Source organism: Mustela erminea, chromosome 19, assembly GCF_009829155.1.
Source record: "Mustela erminea isolate mMusErm1 chromosome 19, mMusErm1.Pri, whole genome shotgun sequence".
In the NCBI taxonomy this organism is placed as follows: Eukaryota; Metazoa; Chordata; class Mammalia; order Carnivora; family Mustelidae; genus Mustela; species Mustela erminea.
This window is the reverse complement of record NC_045632.1, coordinates 25,828,387-25,846,454: the sequence shown is the minus strand read 5'-3', so window position 1 is coordinate 25,846,454 and position 18,068 is coordinate 25,828,387. Positions and strand designations below refer to the sequence as shown.

Below are 18,068 nucleotides of genomic sequence, written 5' to 3'. Positions count from 1 at the left end.
GAGCCAAGGAAACTATCCTGAGAGTAGCAAGGGGGAAGAGCATTCTTAAATACAAAGGGAAGAACATCAGAATAATGTCAGACCTGTCCAGAGACCTGGTAAGCCAGAAAGGTCTGACAAGGCATATTAAGAGTACTAAATGAGAAGAAAATGCAGGCAAGAATACTTTATCCAGGAAGGCTGTCACTCAGAACAGATGGCAAGACAAAGAGCTTCCAGGACTGGCAGAAACTGAAAGAATATGTGACCGCCAAGCCAGCCATGAAAGAAATATTAAGGGGGATTCTATAAAAGAAGAAAGACCCCAAGAGTATTATAGACCAGAAATCTACAGAGATGATCTATAGAAATAGGGACTTTACAGGCAATACAACGGCACTAAATTCATGCCCTTCAATAGTTATTCTCAACGTGAAGGGCTTCAATGCTTCCATGAAACAGCACAGGGTTGCACACTGGTACAAAGACAGAACCCACTCACATGCTGTCTACAAGAGACTCATTTTGAAACTAAAGACACCTCCAGATTGAAAGTGAGGGGATGGAGAACCATTTATCATGCCAACGGACATCAAAAGGAAGCTGGGGTGCAATTCTCGTATCAGACAAATTGGATTTTAAACCAAAGACTGTTGTAAGAGATGTAGAGGGACACTATATCATACTTAAAGGGCCTATCCAACAAGAAAATCTAACAGTTGTAAATACCTATGCCCCCAACATGGGAGCAACCAACTACATAAACCAACTCTTCACCCAAATAGTCATATTGATAATACTATACTAATAGGAGATCTCAACACTCCACTCTCAGCAATGGCCAGATGGTCTAAACCAAAGATCAACAAAGAAACAAGAGCTCTAAATGACACATTGGACTAGGTGGACTTTGTAGATATATACAGAACATTTCCCCCTGAAACAACAGAATACTCATTTTTCTCAAGACTGAGATTATTCCCTGCATATTTTCAGACCAAAATGCTTTGAAACTGGAACTCAATCACAAGAAATAATTTGGAAGGAATTCAAACACTTGGAAGTTAAACAGCATCCCGCTATAGAATGAACAGGTCAAGCAGGAAGTTTAAAAAGAACTTAAACAATTCATGGAAACTAATGAGAATGAAAACACATTGGTCCAAAACCAATGGAATACTGCAAAGGCAGTCCTAAAGGGAAATACATAGCCATCCAAGCCTCTCTCAAAAAAGTAGAAAAGTCCTAAATGCACAGCTAACCTTAGACCTAAAGGAGCTGTACAAAGAGCAGCAAATAAAACCTAAAGCAAGCAGGAGAAGAGAAATAATAAAGATTAGAACAGAGATCAATGAAATAGAAAACAGAAAAATAGTAGAACAGATCAACAAAACTAGAAGCTAGTTCTTTGAAAGAATTAATAAGGTCCATAAACCTCTGGCCAGACTTAACCAAAAGAAAAGGGAAAGGACCCAAATCAATAAAATCAGGAAAAAAAGGGGAGAAATCACGACCAATACCAAGAAAACAGAGACAGTTATTAGCACTTAGTATTAGCAGTCATATGCCAACAAGCTAGGTAATTTGGAAGAAATGGATGCATTCCTGGAAACTTATAATCTATCAGGACTGAAACAGGAAAAAATAGAGAATCAGAACAGACCAATAACCAGCAAGGAAATTGAAACAGTTATCAAAAGCCTCCCCAAAAACAAGTGTCCGGGGCCAGGAGGCTTCCCAGGGGAATTCTACCAAACATTTAAAGAGATAATACCTATTCTACTGCAGGTGTTTCAAAAAATAGAAATGGAAGAAAAAAGTCCAAACTGTTTCTGTGAAGCCAGCATTACCCTGGTCCCCAAACCAGGCAAAGACCCCCAAAGAAAAGGAGAATTGCAGAGCAAAATCCCTGATGAACATGGATGTATGCCAAAATACTCACCAAGTTCCTAGTCAATAGGATCCAACAGTACATTAAAAAAATTATTCATGGGTGCCTGGGAGGCTCAGTGGGTCAAGCCTCTGCCCTCGGCTCAGGTCATGATCTCAGGATCCTGGGATCGAGCCCCACATCGGGCTCTCTGCTCAGCTCTCTTTCTGCCTGCCTCTCTGCCTACCTGTGATCTCTCTGTCAAATAAATAAATAAAATCTTTAAAGAAAAGAAAAGAAAAAAGGATTATTCACTACCACCGGGTGGGATTTATTCCTGGCATGCAAGGGAGATTCAACAATCGCAGATCACATCAACAAAAGAGGAACAAGGACCATATGATCCTCTCAATTGAGGCAGAAAAAGCATTTGACAAAATACAGCATCCTTTCTTGATTAAAAACTCTTCACAATGGAGGGTTAGAGGGAACATACCTCAATCTCATAAAAGCCGTCTATGAAAAGCACACAACAAATAGCATTCTCACTAGGGAAAAACTGGGAGCTTTTCCCTTAATGTCAGGAATAGGGCAGGGATACCCACTCTCACCACTATTGTTCAACATAGTAGTAGAAGTCCTAGCCTCAGCAATCAGACAACAAAAAGAAATAAAAGGCATTCAAATTAGCAAGGAAGTCAAACTCTCACTCTTCATAGAGGACATAATACTTTATGTGGAAAACCCAAAAGACTCCACCTCCAAATCACTAGAACTCATAAAGCAAATCAGCAACGTAGCAGGATACAAAATCAATGCACAGAAATCTGTCACTTTCCTATACACTAACAATGCGACCGAAGAAAGAGAAATTAAGGAATAAATTCCGCTTACAACTGCACCAAAGACCAAGATACCTAAGAATAAAACTAACCAAAGAGTTAAAAGATCTACATTCTAGAAACCACTGAACACTTACGAAAGAAACTGAGGAAGACACAAAGAGATGGAAAAACATTCCGTGCTCATGGATTGGAAGAATAAACATTGTGGAAATGTTTATGCTGTCCAGAACCATCTACACTTTCAATGGAATCCCTGTCAAAAGACCATTGACATTTTTCACAGAGCTGGAACAAACAATCCTAAAATTTGAATGGAGCCAGAAAAGACCCCAAATTGCCAGGGAAATGTCGAATAAGAAAGCCAAAGCTGAGGGCATCACAGTGCCTGACTTTAAGCTATGTTACAAAGCTGTGCTCATCAAGATAGCACGGGACTGCACAAAAACAGACATATAGATCAATGGAATGGACTAGAGAGCCCAGAAATGGACCCTTAACTAACGGTCAGGAAAGAGTATCCAATGGAAAAAGACAGTCTCTTCAATAAATGGTGCTCAGAAAATTGGAGGGCTCCATAGAGAAGAATGAAACTGGACCACTCTCATATACCATCCACAGAGATAAACTCAAAATGGATGAAAGACCTCAGTGTGAGATAGGAATCCATCAAAATCCCAGAGAACATAGGTGGTAACCTCTTTGACAATGGCCAAGCAACTTCTTTCAAGAACATCTTCAAAGGCAAGGGAAACAAAAGTAATAATGAACTTTTGGGATTTCATCAAGATTAAAAGCTTCTGTACATGAAAGGAAACAACAAAACTAAGGCAGTCCACGGAATGGGAGAAGATATTTGCAGATGACATTACAGAGAATGGGCTGGTATCCAAGATGTATAAAGAACTTCTCGGGGCGCCTGGTTGGCTCAGTGGTTTAAGACTCTGCCTTTGGCTCAGATCATGATGTCGGGGTCCTGGGATTGAGTCCCGCATCAGGCTCTCTGCTTGGCAGGGAGTCTGCTTCCGCCTCTCTGCCTGCCTTTCTGCCTACTTGTGATCTCTATTGCTGTCAAATAAATAAATATATAAATCTTTAAAAAAAAAAAAAGAATTTCTCAAACTCAACACCAAAATTATCAAATAATCCCATCAAGAAATGGGCAGAAGACATGAACAGATACTTCTCCAAAGAAGAAAAAGCAATGGCTATCAGACACATGAAAAAATTTTCAACATCAGGAAATCCAAATCAAAACCACAATGAGATACCACCATACAATAGTTAGAATGCAAAAATTAATAAGGCAGGAAACAACAAATGTTGGCAAGGATGTGGAGAAAGGGGAACCTTCCTACACTATTGGTGGGAATGCAAGATGTTAAACCACTTTGGAAAACAGTATGGAGGTTCCTTAAAAAGGGAAAAATGAGCTACCCACTGACCTAGCAATTGCACTACTAGGTATTTACCCCACAGATGTTGTGAAAACAAGGGGCAAATGCACCCCAATGTTCATAGTGTCCACAGTAGCCAAATTGTGGAAGGAGCTGACATGCTCTTCAACAGATGAATGGATAAAGAAGATATGGTTCAGGGAGTCTGGGTGGCTCAATTGTTAAGCATCAGGCCCAGGATACTGGGATTGAGCCCCGCACCGGGCTCCCTGAGCAGTGGAAGGCCTGCTTCTCTCTTTCCCACTCCCCTAGCTTGTGTTCCCTCACTCACTGTGTCTCTGTCAAATAAACAAAATCTTTAAAAAATAAAAAAACTTAAAAAAATAAAAAGAATATATAGTTCATATAATACAATGGACTATTACTCAGCCATCAGAAAGGATGAATATGTATCATTTGCAACAACATGGAAGTGACTAGAGGGTATTATGCTAAGTGAAATAAGTCAATCAGAGAAAGACAATTATATTATTTCACTCATATGTGGAACATAAGGAATAGCGCAGAGGGCCATAGAAGAAAGAAGGGGAAACTGAATGGGAGAAATCAGAGAGGGAGACTAACCATGAGAGACTATGAACTCTGGGAAATAAACTGAGGGTTTTGGAAGGGACTAGGGTGGGAGGATGGGGTAGCCAGGTGATGGGTAATTAAGGAGGGGTCATGATATAATGAGCACTGGGTGCTGTATACAACTAATATACTACTGAACACTAAATCAGAAACTAATGATGTAGTATATGTTGGCTAACTAAACATAATTTAAAAAGTATATGCATATGTCTCACCTCCAGAAAATTAATATTCAGAAACCTAATCTTAATAACAGTTAAAATGTATTACTATAGACTATGAATCAGGACACACATTGGATGTTTTCCATATATAACAAAATAAAGTAAGAATATATTTTATATTGTGAAGGGATTTTTTTTTTAAAGATTTTATTTATTTATTTGACAGAGAGAGAGAGATCACAAGTAGGCAGAGAGAGAGACGAAGGAAAGCAGGCTCCCTGCTGAGCAGAGAGCCCGATGTGGGGCTCGATCCCAGGACACTGAGATCATGACCTGAGCTGAAGGCAGCAGCTTAATCCACTGAGCCACTCAGGTGCCCCGGGGATTTTTTTTTTTTACTTTATAAAATAATTATTTGACTTATAGCCTTATTTAACAAATGATACCTCAGTGAAATTGTAGGGGGTAAAATTCTAAACTGGGGTGGGGTGCAATGGGCCTCAGCCCTGCTCTATCATTAACTAGTTGTGTAACTTTGGATAAATCTGTTAACTACCTGGGCCCTAGTTTTATCATCTGCAAAATTCGATCAGCCATCATGTCCCTCTGATTGAAAGCAACCAAGTCAAGGAGAATCGGGAGATCATTCTGCCAAAAACAAATGATGACTTAAATATCTAGAGATGAAAAAAATTTTGGTGACAAAATCATAAAATGTCAGAATTAGTCTTGCATAAACTCTTAAGAAAACTTAAATATTTAGAGGCCTAGATAGATATGAGCACTCACAGATTACACAGTGAATCAGCAGCAAAGCCCAACAATTGCCCAATTTGTCCTAGGCCAACAAAAATCTATTATCCAGACTTAAAGTTACTAGAAGCGCACACACCAGCTTACCTGTATGCAAGAGCCAAAGCCCAGATCCCAGCAGCGCAATACAGACTGTCATGGATTTTTGCCTTCTGATCATCACCACATGTTTTAGTGGGAAAGAGACCTGTGGTTGGACTTTGATACAATAGCAATGTTGACTTGACTGGAATGGAACACAAGAAAAAGAATGAATTGTACAGCCATCCATTTTCCTTGGGCTGAAGATCTTAATCTTTAGTTTCCTCATTCTACTTTTGACATTTCTGTTGTTCCTGAATTTACCTATAATATGCAACTTTTTAGCATGCAGAAACTGCTTCATGTAGATCACTCCAACTTAAGTGGGAATCCACCCTGAAGGAAGGGTATTTCTACTTTTGAGGAAAGAACTCAGCTAATTAGCAATTAAAAATCTTTTAGCATAGCCTACCTAATGTCAATAAGTGTAGTAAGGCAACATCAGGTACAGAAAAGAAAAAAAGACCAATAAAAAAGAAGGATATTTTCAACAAGTTCAATAGGGAAACAAAGCAAATGTACAACAAAGAGTGGCATTAGTCGCTAAATCCAAATCTTGTTTTCCACTGATGACTAACTTGTGTCCTGTCTTCAGAGGAATGTATTCATTTTATTTTAATATTATATATATATGTATATATTTATAATATAATATAACATATTATATTATACAGGCTGGAGATATAGTAACAGGTCAAAATCAAATCTTATCCTTATATGACATGAAAATAAGTAAATAAATATTTGGAGAACATTTTACTTAAAAATCTGAAATTAATGCTTTATTACCTTTTATAAAAGAGCCTTGAAATATAAATATACACCCACCAAAACTACATTTCCTAAAAGTTATTTTTTCTAACTATAAATTTGTTTTTCCATAAAATACATTTAATTAATCTAGATTGACATATGCCACCTTTTTTTAGAGCAATTTTTTAAGGACCTAAAGCACTCTTCTCCTTCAAAGACTTAAAGAATTTCTTTTTCTTTTTCTCAGACAAAACTGATGTTATCATTACCATTTTTTTTCAGAATACCAGTATAGTTATCATTTTTCCCCGAGCAAAGAATTAGTCCTTATAGTTTGAAGTAAACAACTGGCATTTCTTTAGAAAGGTATTTAAATTTCTTTATCTAGTCATGGCTACAATGATAATAGAAGGGCCACATAAGAATATATTCCAAAATTGTGACCAAAATAACATGAATTAAGGTTTTACGTGAGCTAAACACAAACAACAAAAAACCCTTATCTTAGGGGAAATAAATTAATTTAATTTAATATTATTTTCCATACAAGTCCATATAAATAGCACAAGAAGAAAACTGGCAAAAATTAATAAGCTTTTCTAACTTAGAGTCTGATGAACAAAGAGGAATCCCGTGCATACATATCTCGAAGTCAATTACTCACATTCAAAAGCAGAATCTGCCAGGCTGCCTTCGGCAAAACAATAACAAATAAAATAGGGAACCATTTTTTTTTTTTTTAGTAATACTAACCTGAGGTTATCTTGTGTCTCTCAGTGAATTAGAAATAGATACAAAAGCCTTAGGACTACTTGGGAACCAAGTATAGGTAAATGAGGAAGGAACACTTCTACAAAATCATTATGTAAAGTAGTAATCAAGAAGCAGCCTCTAGTTCTCAAATCTGGGAATGTTCAGGAGGGCTAAAAGGACACAGAGGACATTGGTGATGGTTTTAAAAATTATTCAAGGGACAGATGACTTGCTGGAATTCTTTTATAGTCCCAGTATCAATATGCAATTGGAATATATAGCTGCCTCAGCAATGACACTATCCCAACATCCCAATGAAAGAATATCATCAGGGGCGCCTGGGTGGCTCAGTGGGTTAGGCCGCTGCCTTTGGCTCGGGTCATGGTCTCAGGGTCCTGGGATCGAGTCCCGCATTGGGCTCTCCGCTCAGCAGAGAGCCTGCTTCCTCCTCTCTCTCTCTCTGCCTGCCTCTCTGCCTACTTGTGATCTCTCTCTGTCAAATAAATAAAATAAAAATCTTTAAAAAAAAAAAAAAAAAAAAAAAAAAAAAGAAAGAATATCATCATTCATATAATATATGCAATAGAAGGCAGGGTAAATACTAATGTTAACTACCTAAGGACACATTTTCCTCAAGTTTTGCTTACCAATTCTGTAATAATGATCCAGTTTATCCCAAAGAGTCTCATTATCAGGTCTCGGAAGATTAATGCTTTTAAGAGGTTCATAAACTGAGCCTAAAAGAAAAATGAAAACCCATAAATGCAATCATTTTCACTGAGATAAACAAAGAAAACTTCTAAATAAATAAATGAAAAAGCACTACTTAATCTAATTTTCATTTTTATATGTGAACTACCACATTGTATTACTGGTCAAGTTTTTGGTAGGGGAAGAAGAGAGAAGAAATCGCCCTTGCAACAAGTATAGAAGAGTTTTAAATGTTACGGAAACCCCACCTCACCCCTGGCAGTTAATCTAACTGACATATATATATATACATATACTGATCCCCACAATTCAAATACCAGTAATACTTATGTGCTAGTCGTGAGTTCAATAATTTAGTTCCTGTTGAGAAATATCTACCTAGAATGCCCTGAAATCCAAAACTTATTCTTTATGCTCATGATCAGGCAGCTTTCTGTCAAATGATCATATCCCAAAAACCTCAAGGAAAAAGAGAATGCTAACATGTTCTGAAGTCATACACTCCATGAATATTCAGATAGTTTTCATACTGAAATTCTGAAGCCTCTACTTTCTCCTAGGTAGATAAAACTCATGCCTTATTATCTGGACTAAAGCAGAAACCATTTCTACTTCTCAGCCATGAAAACTACTCCAACGTATTAGCAGAGCATACTGCTCAAAAGCTACAGAATACATAATTATTATGATAATTTGCCACAAAATGGATACAGAAAATTGTTCACTTGACTAGTGCGCATTCTCAACTACTGACTGAAAGGAAGACACCTGAACCTCCAGCCATCAGACTAAATACTGTCTCTCATTCTTGTTCAAAGCACTCAGAAATTATAAACATCTCAAGGTCACAACTAATCCACCACTGGATTCAGGTAATATACATAATATGGCCTATCAACATAGCACAAGAGTGCCCCTTAAATTTACCTAGGGTTAGAAGGGGACTGTGTTGGCATGCATTAAGAATGTTTTTCTAAAAAAAATTAAAGCATTTCTGTTCATAAAAGTGCTATGCCCACTATGCTAGTATAAAACTTAGGTATTTGGAATCCCTTTATGTTTAGGGAGAAGATAAACACTATGAAGGAAGAAAGAAAAGATCTATATATTAAGGCAATAATCTCATTATCCTCTGGTGGAAAGAGAAGTGATTTATGCAACAAAACAGGAATATGAAATGACTTGAAGAGATTGTCTAAAAAAGATAATGACATCAACCAGAATGGTCCCACAGAGAAGAATGGGGAGGCCTATCAACCTAGACAGGAAAGCATCAGGAACTCCTGCACAAGAGGCAAGGATCTGGCCATGGCTTCTACCTCCCTGCATTCAATAGCTCTGGGTAGGTATAAGTATATGCGCAGCCTGGCAGATTGGAAAAAGGAATATGGCCACTGCTTACAAGTTAGGTGCTAAGCTGTGGGAGTCTACAACCTCTCTGTGAAGCTCATTCAATAATTAATAAAATAGAATCAGATATATATCATCATAAGTTTTAAATTGTGAATACACATATACAAAGATTAAAGGAGGCACCATTGCTGGGTGGAAGGACTGGGAATGCATGTTATTTCTATTTTTACTTATTAGAAATGTTAATATTTTGCTAAGAAAAAAAACCACCAGAAATTGCATATAATTTCATTACATATAGGTAAAACAATATATGTGCATATGGATAGAAATTGAAGTAGAATATAAAAAACTAAAATCCAACTTTGTATCTACCATAATAATTGTAGGTGAATTTATTTTCAAATACTGTTTTAATGTCATTGTATCATGGTTTTAGGGTAAAAAATATTTATTTTTAAAAGTGCTATTACATCTAAGGTGCCCCTCAACTCCCAAAAAAGATTAAAATGATTCTGTTATCTAATGTTCCGCAATGAAATCACCAATGGAGTCTCATTAAAGCTATGATAAACAAAAGGAAAACCAGATTTTACAGAAAAATAAATACCTCTGTAGTAAGAGCTAAAAGAGATGTTCAAAGCATGCAGAAAAGTATAAAAGTAACATCACCTAACTCACTAAGAACCAATATTTTCTTATGCTTTCTTCCATCTTCAAAGCAAACCCATGGTGAATTAAGAACAGCTTGCCTAGATAAATGTTAGTATTTTAGTGATCACCATTGTATTGTTTCTGAAGTAACTGAAAATTAAACAAGGATGTTCCTTATAATTTATGGCAAAAAGTACCACAAATCTGAGTCAAAGGAAAAGTAATCAATGGTAACATTTTAAACAAAAATTAGACATCTAGGGGCGCCTGTGTGGTTCAGTGGATTAAAGCCTCTACCTTCCGCTCGGGTCATGATCCCAGGGACTGGGATCAAGTCCCACATCAGGCTCTCTGATCAGCAGGGAGCCTGTTTCCTCTCTCTCTCTGCCTGCCTCTCTGTCTACTTGTGATCTCTGTCTGTCAAATAAATAAATAAAATCTTAAAAAAAAATTAGACACCTGAAAAGCTTCAATACAAATAAAAATGTGGGGCGCCTGGGTGGCTCAGTGGGTTAAGCTGCTGCCTTCAGCTCAGGTCATGATCTCAGGGTCCTGGGATCGAGTCCCACATCGGGCTCTCTGCTCAGCAGGGAGCCTGTTTCCTCCTCTCTCTCTCTCTGCCTGCCTCTATGCCTACTTGTGATCTCTCTCTGTCAAATAAATAAATAAAATCTTTAAAAAAAAAAAACAAATAAAAATGTGGAGGAGAAAGCAATCAATAGAACATGAATTCCCAAAGACAATGAAAAAGATGCAAAATTACAGAAAACATTAGTAAATGTTTAGAGTTCAAAATGAAATGAAGTATCTAAATGTGAATTTTTCCTTTTATGTTTTATCCCAGTTGAATTATGCCTATATTCAAACATCACAAAGTAAAATAAAATTATCTTTTTCCAATTTGTAAAAATGAATTTAAACATGTTCATCTGATTTTTCCCTGTCAGTTTTCTTGGTATTAGGAAAATACAATCAATCTACTCTTCATTTCAGAACACATTATTGCCAAAGACATTCACTGACAAAGAACAATACAAGGAGAGGCAGAAGTTGTTTCTTGAAGATTAATATTTAGCTTTATCATAAAAGAGGAAAGGGTTATTATTTAGGAGATTAAACAAGGAGTTTCCTAAAAAAAAAATTCCATGAGACGAAAACAATACTAAGAACACAATAAAGGTACAAATTTTACGAATTTGGCTCCATGAAACACCAAGAAGCTTTCTGAGTGTTATGGGGAGGCTCTTAAGCAATCATAAAACAGCACTCGTAATTCAAATAGCAACCACTAAAAGAATAAAAATAAGGACTCAAAAGGGAAGTCAAGATGGAAAACAGATCAGCAAACCAAGACAGTATCAACTGTCTATTATTTGGGCATACAATTTTTCAGTATATGATTGAAAGCCCTTTAATAGGGTCTACACAAAAATGTTATTAATCAAGGCTTTCATGAACCCTTAAGTACCTTTATCATTTTTCCACATATGGTGATAGACCAAGATAAATACCATTATTTATTCATTCAGTTAATACATGCAGTGTATGCAAAAAACTCTGGATTCCACATCTAGAAGGCTACCAGGATTCACAGGTTAGTAGTAAGATAAGGTTTTGAATAAGAGTAACACAAATTAGAGTAGTGAGTTTCTTAAAAGAAAAAGGATAGGAAAATTCAGTCCCCCTCTGGGGCTAAGAGAACAGGAAACTCCTGCATTGCAATCTCTGAAAATAATAGCAATTGCAAATAATGAACTACCATCTAAATATGAAGATAACAACTGAAATCTAGGAGAACACGAAGTCATAAACATATATACAAACCTATAGACATATTATCATAGCTCCAAAGCTTATACACGTGTCTTACGGAACAAGATACTACATACCAAGGTTTTTTTTGAAGTGATACACATGAAAAGGTTTAGGTGAAGAAAGGATATAGCTAACAGGGTACATTTTATTGAACACAGATCCAAATATGCCCTTTTACGAAATAGGAAATTTTATTATAAACCTAAGTCCTTAGAAAGGCCTATAGGATTCTGATCCTCTCCCTCAATTAAAATAATTTCTTTTCAGATTAAAAAAATACAACATTCCACCAGCCTAAAATAGACATCGTTAACATTTTGGTGCATTCCTTTCAAGCATTTCTTTAAGCAATATTTGTAAACATGAATAAAATTTACCACATGTGGAGTCATAGCATATAGGCTGTTTTTATCATTCTTTTTTCCCTTATCTCACTTCTTGCCCTCTTCTGTCCTCATTCCCGTAACCATACTTTTTCCTTATCTATGTAACGAAACACATATGCATAAATGAGGGAAGAATCTTTCAATGCTTGTTTTATAAAAATGGAGTCATGAAATAGACCCTTCCTTGCCTCTTGCTCCTCTCATTTGACAACACACATGGAAATCAAAAAAGGGGATGATTCTTTCTTTGACTGATTCCAGGGTTTTAATACAGTACAGCTTATTCAATTATTCCTCTTTCAGTGAGTATATATTTGTTTTCTATTTTTGCCATCAAAAACAATCCTGCAAAACATCCTTATACATAGATACAACCAGTAGTTTGCTAGAACCAACTAATACTCACTGGAGAGAGTCAAATATTAAATTTTCAGGAATTTTGGGAGCTGGTTACTTAACAAATATATGAAAATAAAATTACAAAAACTTACAATGATAATTATTAAAAACAAAGGTAATAAATACTCAAAACTCATCACTTCCTAATTTTACTACATTTTACTGTTATATGGGCTCTTGAATTGATTTATACCTATAGATCTGCACGTTGGAAATACTATGTAACAGCATGTTACAACATGTCTCTTTCCAACTCTGCATTCAGTGATGTCATGTAGATTTGAGCAGTTGTGACAAAAACCAAATGGTCTGCAAAAGCCTAAAATTTTTTACCATCTGGCCCTTTTTAGAAGTTTGCCTGCCTTTAATCTAAATTCCCAGTAGTATTAAATTCAGGAATAAATGTACTTTTTAAAAAATAATGGCAAACTGCATTTTTTCTAAAGGCTAAAACAATTCCTATTCCTACTAGATATAAGTGCTTCATTCTTATAGAAGTTTTTCCAGGGGCACCTGGGTGCCTCAGTTGGCTGAGTGTCGGACTTTTGATTTTGGCTCAGGCCATAGTCTCAGAGTCATGAGATCGAGCCCTGCATTGGGCTCTGCACTGAGCATGGAGCCTACTGGGGATTCTCTCTCTCCTTCTCCCTCTGCCACTCTCCTTGTGCTCTCTCGAAAAAAAAAAAAAAAAAAAGTTTTTCAAATCTGATAGTGTCTTATTTTTGTTCATCATTTCTCATAGAATTCGTGAGTCTGAAAATCTTTGCAAACTAGCCATTTGGATTTGCTCTTCTGTGAATTGCCTACAACCTATTGCCATTGGCTATTGCTTTGTTAGTGTTTTTGCCATCAATTTCTGAAAGTTTTTTGTGTATTTTGTTTGCTGCTTAATATTTCATTTCAAATATTTTCCCCTGGGGCACCTGGGTGGCTCAGTGGGTTGGGCCACTGCCTTCGGCTCAGGTCATGATCTCAGGGTCCTGGGATTGAGTCCCGCATCGGGCTCTCTGCTCAGCAGGGAGCCTGCTTCCCTCTCTCTCACTCTCTGCCTGCCTCTCTGCCTACTTGTGACCTCTGTCAAATAAATAAATAAAATCTTAAAAAAAAAAACAAAAAAAACCACAAATATTTTCCCCTGAGCTTTCATTAGTATACTAACACTACAATATAAAAACTTCCAAGAGTCAAATACATCTCTTTCCTCATTTAGTTTTAGTTTTCCTTTTTTTTTTTAAAAGGTTTTTGACAAAATGAGCAAAGGGGGAAAAATTAAGAGAGAGGAGCAAACCAAAAAACAGACTCTTCTATTGTTTTTAATATTTTATCTATTTATTTGACAGAGAAAGGAAGATCACAAGTAGGCAGAGAGGCAGGCAGAGAGAGAGGAGAAAGAAGACTCCCCACTGAGCAGAGAGCCCGATGTGGGGCTTGACCCCAGGACCCGGATATCACGACCTGAGCCGAAGGTAGAGGGTTAACCCACTAAGCCAACCAGGCACCCTTAGACACTTAACTATAAAGAACAAACTGATGGATGCCAGAGGGGAGGCGAGTGGGGCATGGGTGAAATAGACAATGGAGATTAAGAAGTGCTCTTGTGAAAAGCACCAGGTATTGCACGGAAGTGTTGAATCACTATATTGTACACCTGAAATTAATATTATACTGTATGTTAACTAACTAGAATTTAAATAAAAACTTAAACATTAAATAAAAAGGGTTTTTGACAACTCCTAGATTACATACAGAGTCATCCCTCAATTTTCTGCTAAGCTTTTTATTATGTAAAAAAGTTTTCCCACTTTGGTATTTGATTCATTGGGAATCTGTTTTCTAAATTGCTTCTATTTATTTATTTGTTTGTTTGATTTTGTATTTATGTTAGAGAGACAGCACCAGCAGGGGGAGAGGCAGAGGAAGATGGGGTGAGAGAGAAACAAGACTCCTCCCTGAAAGCAGAACCCTACATAGGGGCTTGATCTCAGAACCCCAAGATCATGACCTGAGCTGAAATGAAGAGTCAGATGCTTATCCAACTGAGCCACCTGGATGCCCCTAAACCACTTTTAAAATAGTGAGGTCCAGACTTTTAAAAAGATCAAATTGGTTCTTTTTTTTTTATATTACAGAATATTAAAATGCTTCAGGCAATATATACTTATTTTTTTAAAGTACTTACGTAGCACTCAATATTGAATACTGACACAAAATTAAAACATAAAGGAAAGAGCATACTTTCATTTTTCCATGGGTCTTGGGTTCTAGCAGAAAATACACAAAACTTGTGAAGGTAAAAACCTTAGCCCAAGACAAAAATCAATTAGTATCTACAATTTGTGCTTTTTAATGAATGTCCTACTTTGGAAATAGAGCAAGTTGAAGTTAAAATCTTCTCCTGCATTAGCTCAAGGTAAGCTGCTAACTGTATAGACAAAGGGCGTGTTAAGAGTTGTGACTTTTCAGTTAGGAACAAGTCTCTGAAAGCCTAAGGAGTAGTTTTTGAAGACACCAAGGTACAGAGGCTATTAAACTAATAAGAAAGTGTACACAAAGAAGCAGTAAATAACCAAAATCCCAAGAGCTAACATGTTCCGCAAGATAATTAAGAACTAAGCAGAATGTGAAGACCTTGTATTGTAGAGGATCAAATACCCCATAGTTTCATGAGTTCTGTACATTCATCATGCTCACATACGCATGTAGAAAAAGTGAGAAGGACAGAAAAGGCTAGAGAGCAGGTAAGCCCTGGAGAGCAGAGAGACAGCCTTATATACGAACACACAATTTTGTGTGCAAACCTTTGTGGTTTATCAGTGAATTACAATAAAAACCTGTGGTTTGTCAGTAAATTACTAAAACATTAATTTGGGGGCTGCTAAGACAGAAGAGTTCTCAGAGTACGATAATCTATATGTTTATCCTACATATAAATCTATATTTAATACAATATATTTTCAAGCAACTTTAAAATTTAAGTTACATCTTTAATTTCAGAAGATAATTTCTTCATCTTAAAATTCTCTTTTACTCCTCACTGATAAAAGCAAGAAATATACTACTATAGAAGAGGCAATTTATTCCAACACATTCTTACTCTATATCCCTGAGGCTGGTATTAAGAGGTTCTCAGTAAATATTTATTGAACTGAACTTGATGAATCACATGATCAGAGAGAGGCCTTCTTGAATTCCCACAGTTAATTTGGCTATCTTCTGCGTTCTTATAACACTTTGTAAATACTTTAATTATAGCTTTTCCTTGTCACAAAACATGTTATTTTCACTCTTCAATTAATGTGTTATACTACATTAGAAGCTGAGAGACGATAGGGGCCACACCTAGTAAGTGGTAGATGGCAGTGATATTTGGTAGGAAGGAAGGAAAAAGAAAAAAAGCTGACAAAAACATGTTTCAGAAAACTTTTGATGAACACTTTTACAATTTTCTTCTCACAAGCTACCCTATCTCCTGTTACTGCCCCAACCACATCATCTGAATTAATGATTAAGTAACACTTCTTCAGACTTCCATAATTAGACAAAGTGGAAAACTTCTCTAACTTGAACACGTACACATATTAACTTTTAGAGTTAAAAGATATGAATATACTATACATGACTCCACACTTTAAGCACCTTCAAGATCACCAATAGCCCCTTGCAAAACAAATGAACAAAAATACCCCAAAACTTAAACCCTGATTTTCTTTACTGTTCACTTCCACCATGCGCAAAAATTCAAAATATTAAGGAATAAACGTACCCCCAGCAGGGGAATGAATAAATTGTGACACTTCCATTCAATGATACCTTGAAACAGTTTAAAGGAATGAGGTAGATCTCTGATATCATGAAAAACCTAAAAATTAGTGTGAAAAAATAACTTCATAGAATAAGATTCACGGTATGATACCACCTGTTGCAAAACTATACATATGTTATGTTTACAAATGTGCATACAATACAGATAACTAAGAACTTTAAAATGCTGGAAAAGGATACACACCAAACTGGTAAAAATTTTACTACTCAAGAGGGGATGGTGATTTTTACTCTCCATATTTCTGATTATCTAAATATTACATAAGACGGTATTCATTTACAGGTGCCTGGTTGGCTAAGTTGGTTAAAACTGTCTGACTCTTAATTTTACCTTAGGTTCTGGTCTCAGGGTCATGGGATCAAGCCCTGCATTAGGCTCTGCACTGTGTGTGGAGCCTGCTTAAGATTCTCTCTCTCCCTCTGTGGCCTGCAGCTGCTCACACTCTTAAAAAAATTGTATTCATTTACTAGTTATATAATTTTTTAAATGATAAATGGAAATTTTGAACCCCTAATACTATGTGTTGTAGAAGATACTTTATACATAATATCCCATTTCCTCATCTAACAAAGCTCTGAGGTTGGCATAGAGGCACAAAGAAGTCATTACATAACAGGATGAATTTGAACACAGGACTCTTTGAAGACAAACTCTATGCATGGTCTTTTCCCTATACTATAAAACCTCAAAATTATGAGGTTGCTTCAAAATAATAAATACGTATATATGCAAGAATGTATATTTTTAACGCAAATTTATTTTCACAGTTCATCTGAACCCTCAACTTTTTAAGTCTTCATGTTTCTTATGGCAAGGTAGGTGAGAAATATACTTTAAATGTAAAATATGAAATGGCAAATATGAAGTAACACAGCTTTATAAAAATGAAGTAAAATTTGCCTGTTCAACTTATCCAAATAAGATGCGAAAAGGCCACTCCACTATTCCCATTTTATTTTTAATAAAAAGGTATTAAGTTCTACCAGTGACCTTTACAAAAGGAGCATAGCCTATAAAATCTATTTAAGGATATTAAATCCAGTTGATGTTTCATGTGTTGACCTTATGAATTCCAATCACTCAATTAGCTATTTCATTTTCCGTTCTTATTTATAGTCTAGTAGCATACCTTTTTATAATGTACCATGAATTCATATGATTTCTGTGAGATAAGAGCTATACTCCAAAAACTCTAATCTTTAAAAAAGTGTTTGGAACTCCTCTCTATGGGAAAAAAAAGAAATGCATTCAGAAGTGGCACAAGTTGTTAAATTTTCTTGAAGTGGTTGTTTCATTTACTGTTATAAACAGTGCCAACAGTGCTTGGTAAACAGTAAGCACTCAAAAGTATTTACTGAACAAATGAAATTAATATCTTCTGATATCTAAAATTTGCCAAAATTTACTCATAATCAGCTGCAATGAATAAAATTGTTCATTAGGGCAGATGAAGTAAAGTAAGACCCATTAATCAATAACCTAAGCTGTCACCATAAAGTAATTCAACTTGTTCTACTCTTCTCTTATATTCTGTTCTGTTCTTCTGTTGCTCATAAAGGAGGAGCTAAATGAAATTATAAAAAATATGATTAAAAATTATTTGATCACTAGAAAGAATGTATATAGACTTACAAGTGGGTCA

At 36.0% G+C, this 18,068-nt stretch overlaps 1 protein-coding gene across 2 annotated transcripts in view; it reads right to left on the bottom strand.

Moving 5' to 3' along the window:
* The window catches only part of PHKB (phosphorylase kinase regulatory subunit beta), a 241,324-nt gene that overhangs the window by 200,016 nt on the left and 23,240 nt on the right, over positions 1-18,068 (bottom strand). For both annotated transcript variants that reach the window (XM_032326064.1, XM_032326066.1), the window contains 2 exons: positions 7,933-8,022; positions 5,786-5,924 (listed from right to left, as the gene is read on the bottom strand). In XM_032326064.1, the coding sequence (XP_032181955.1) occupies positions 5,786-5,924; positions 7,933-8,022 (229 nt within the window). The remainder of the gene's footprint in view (positions 1-5,785; positions 5,925-7,932; positions 8,023-18,068) is intronic.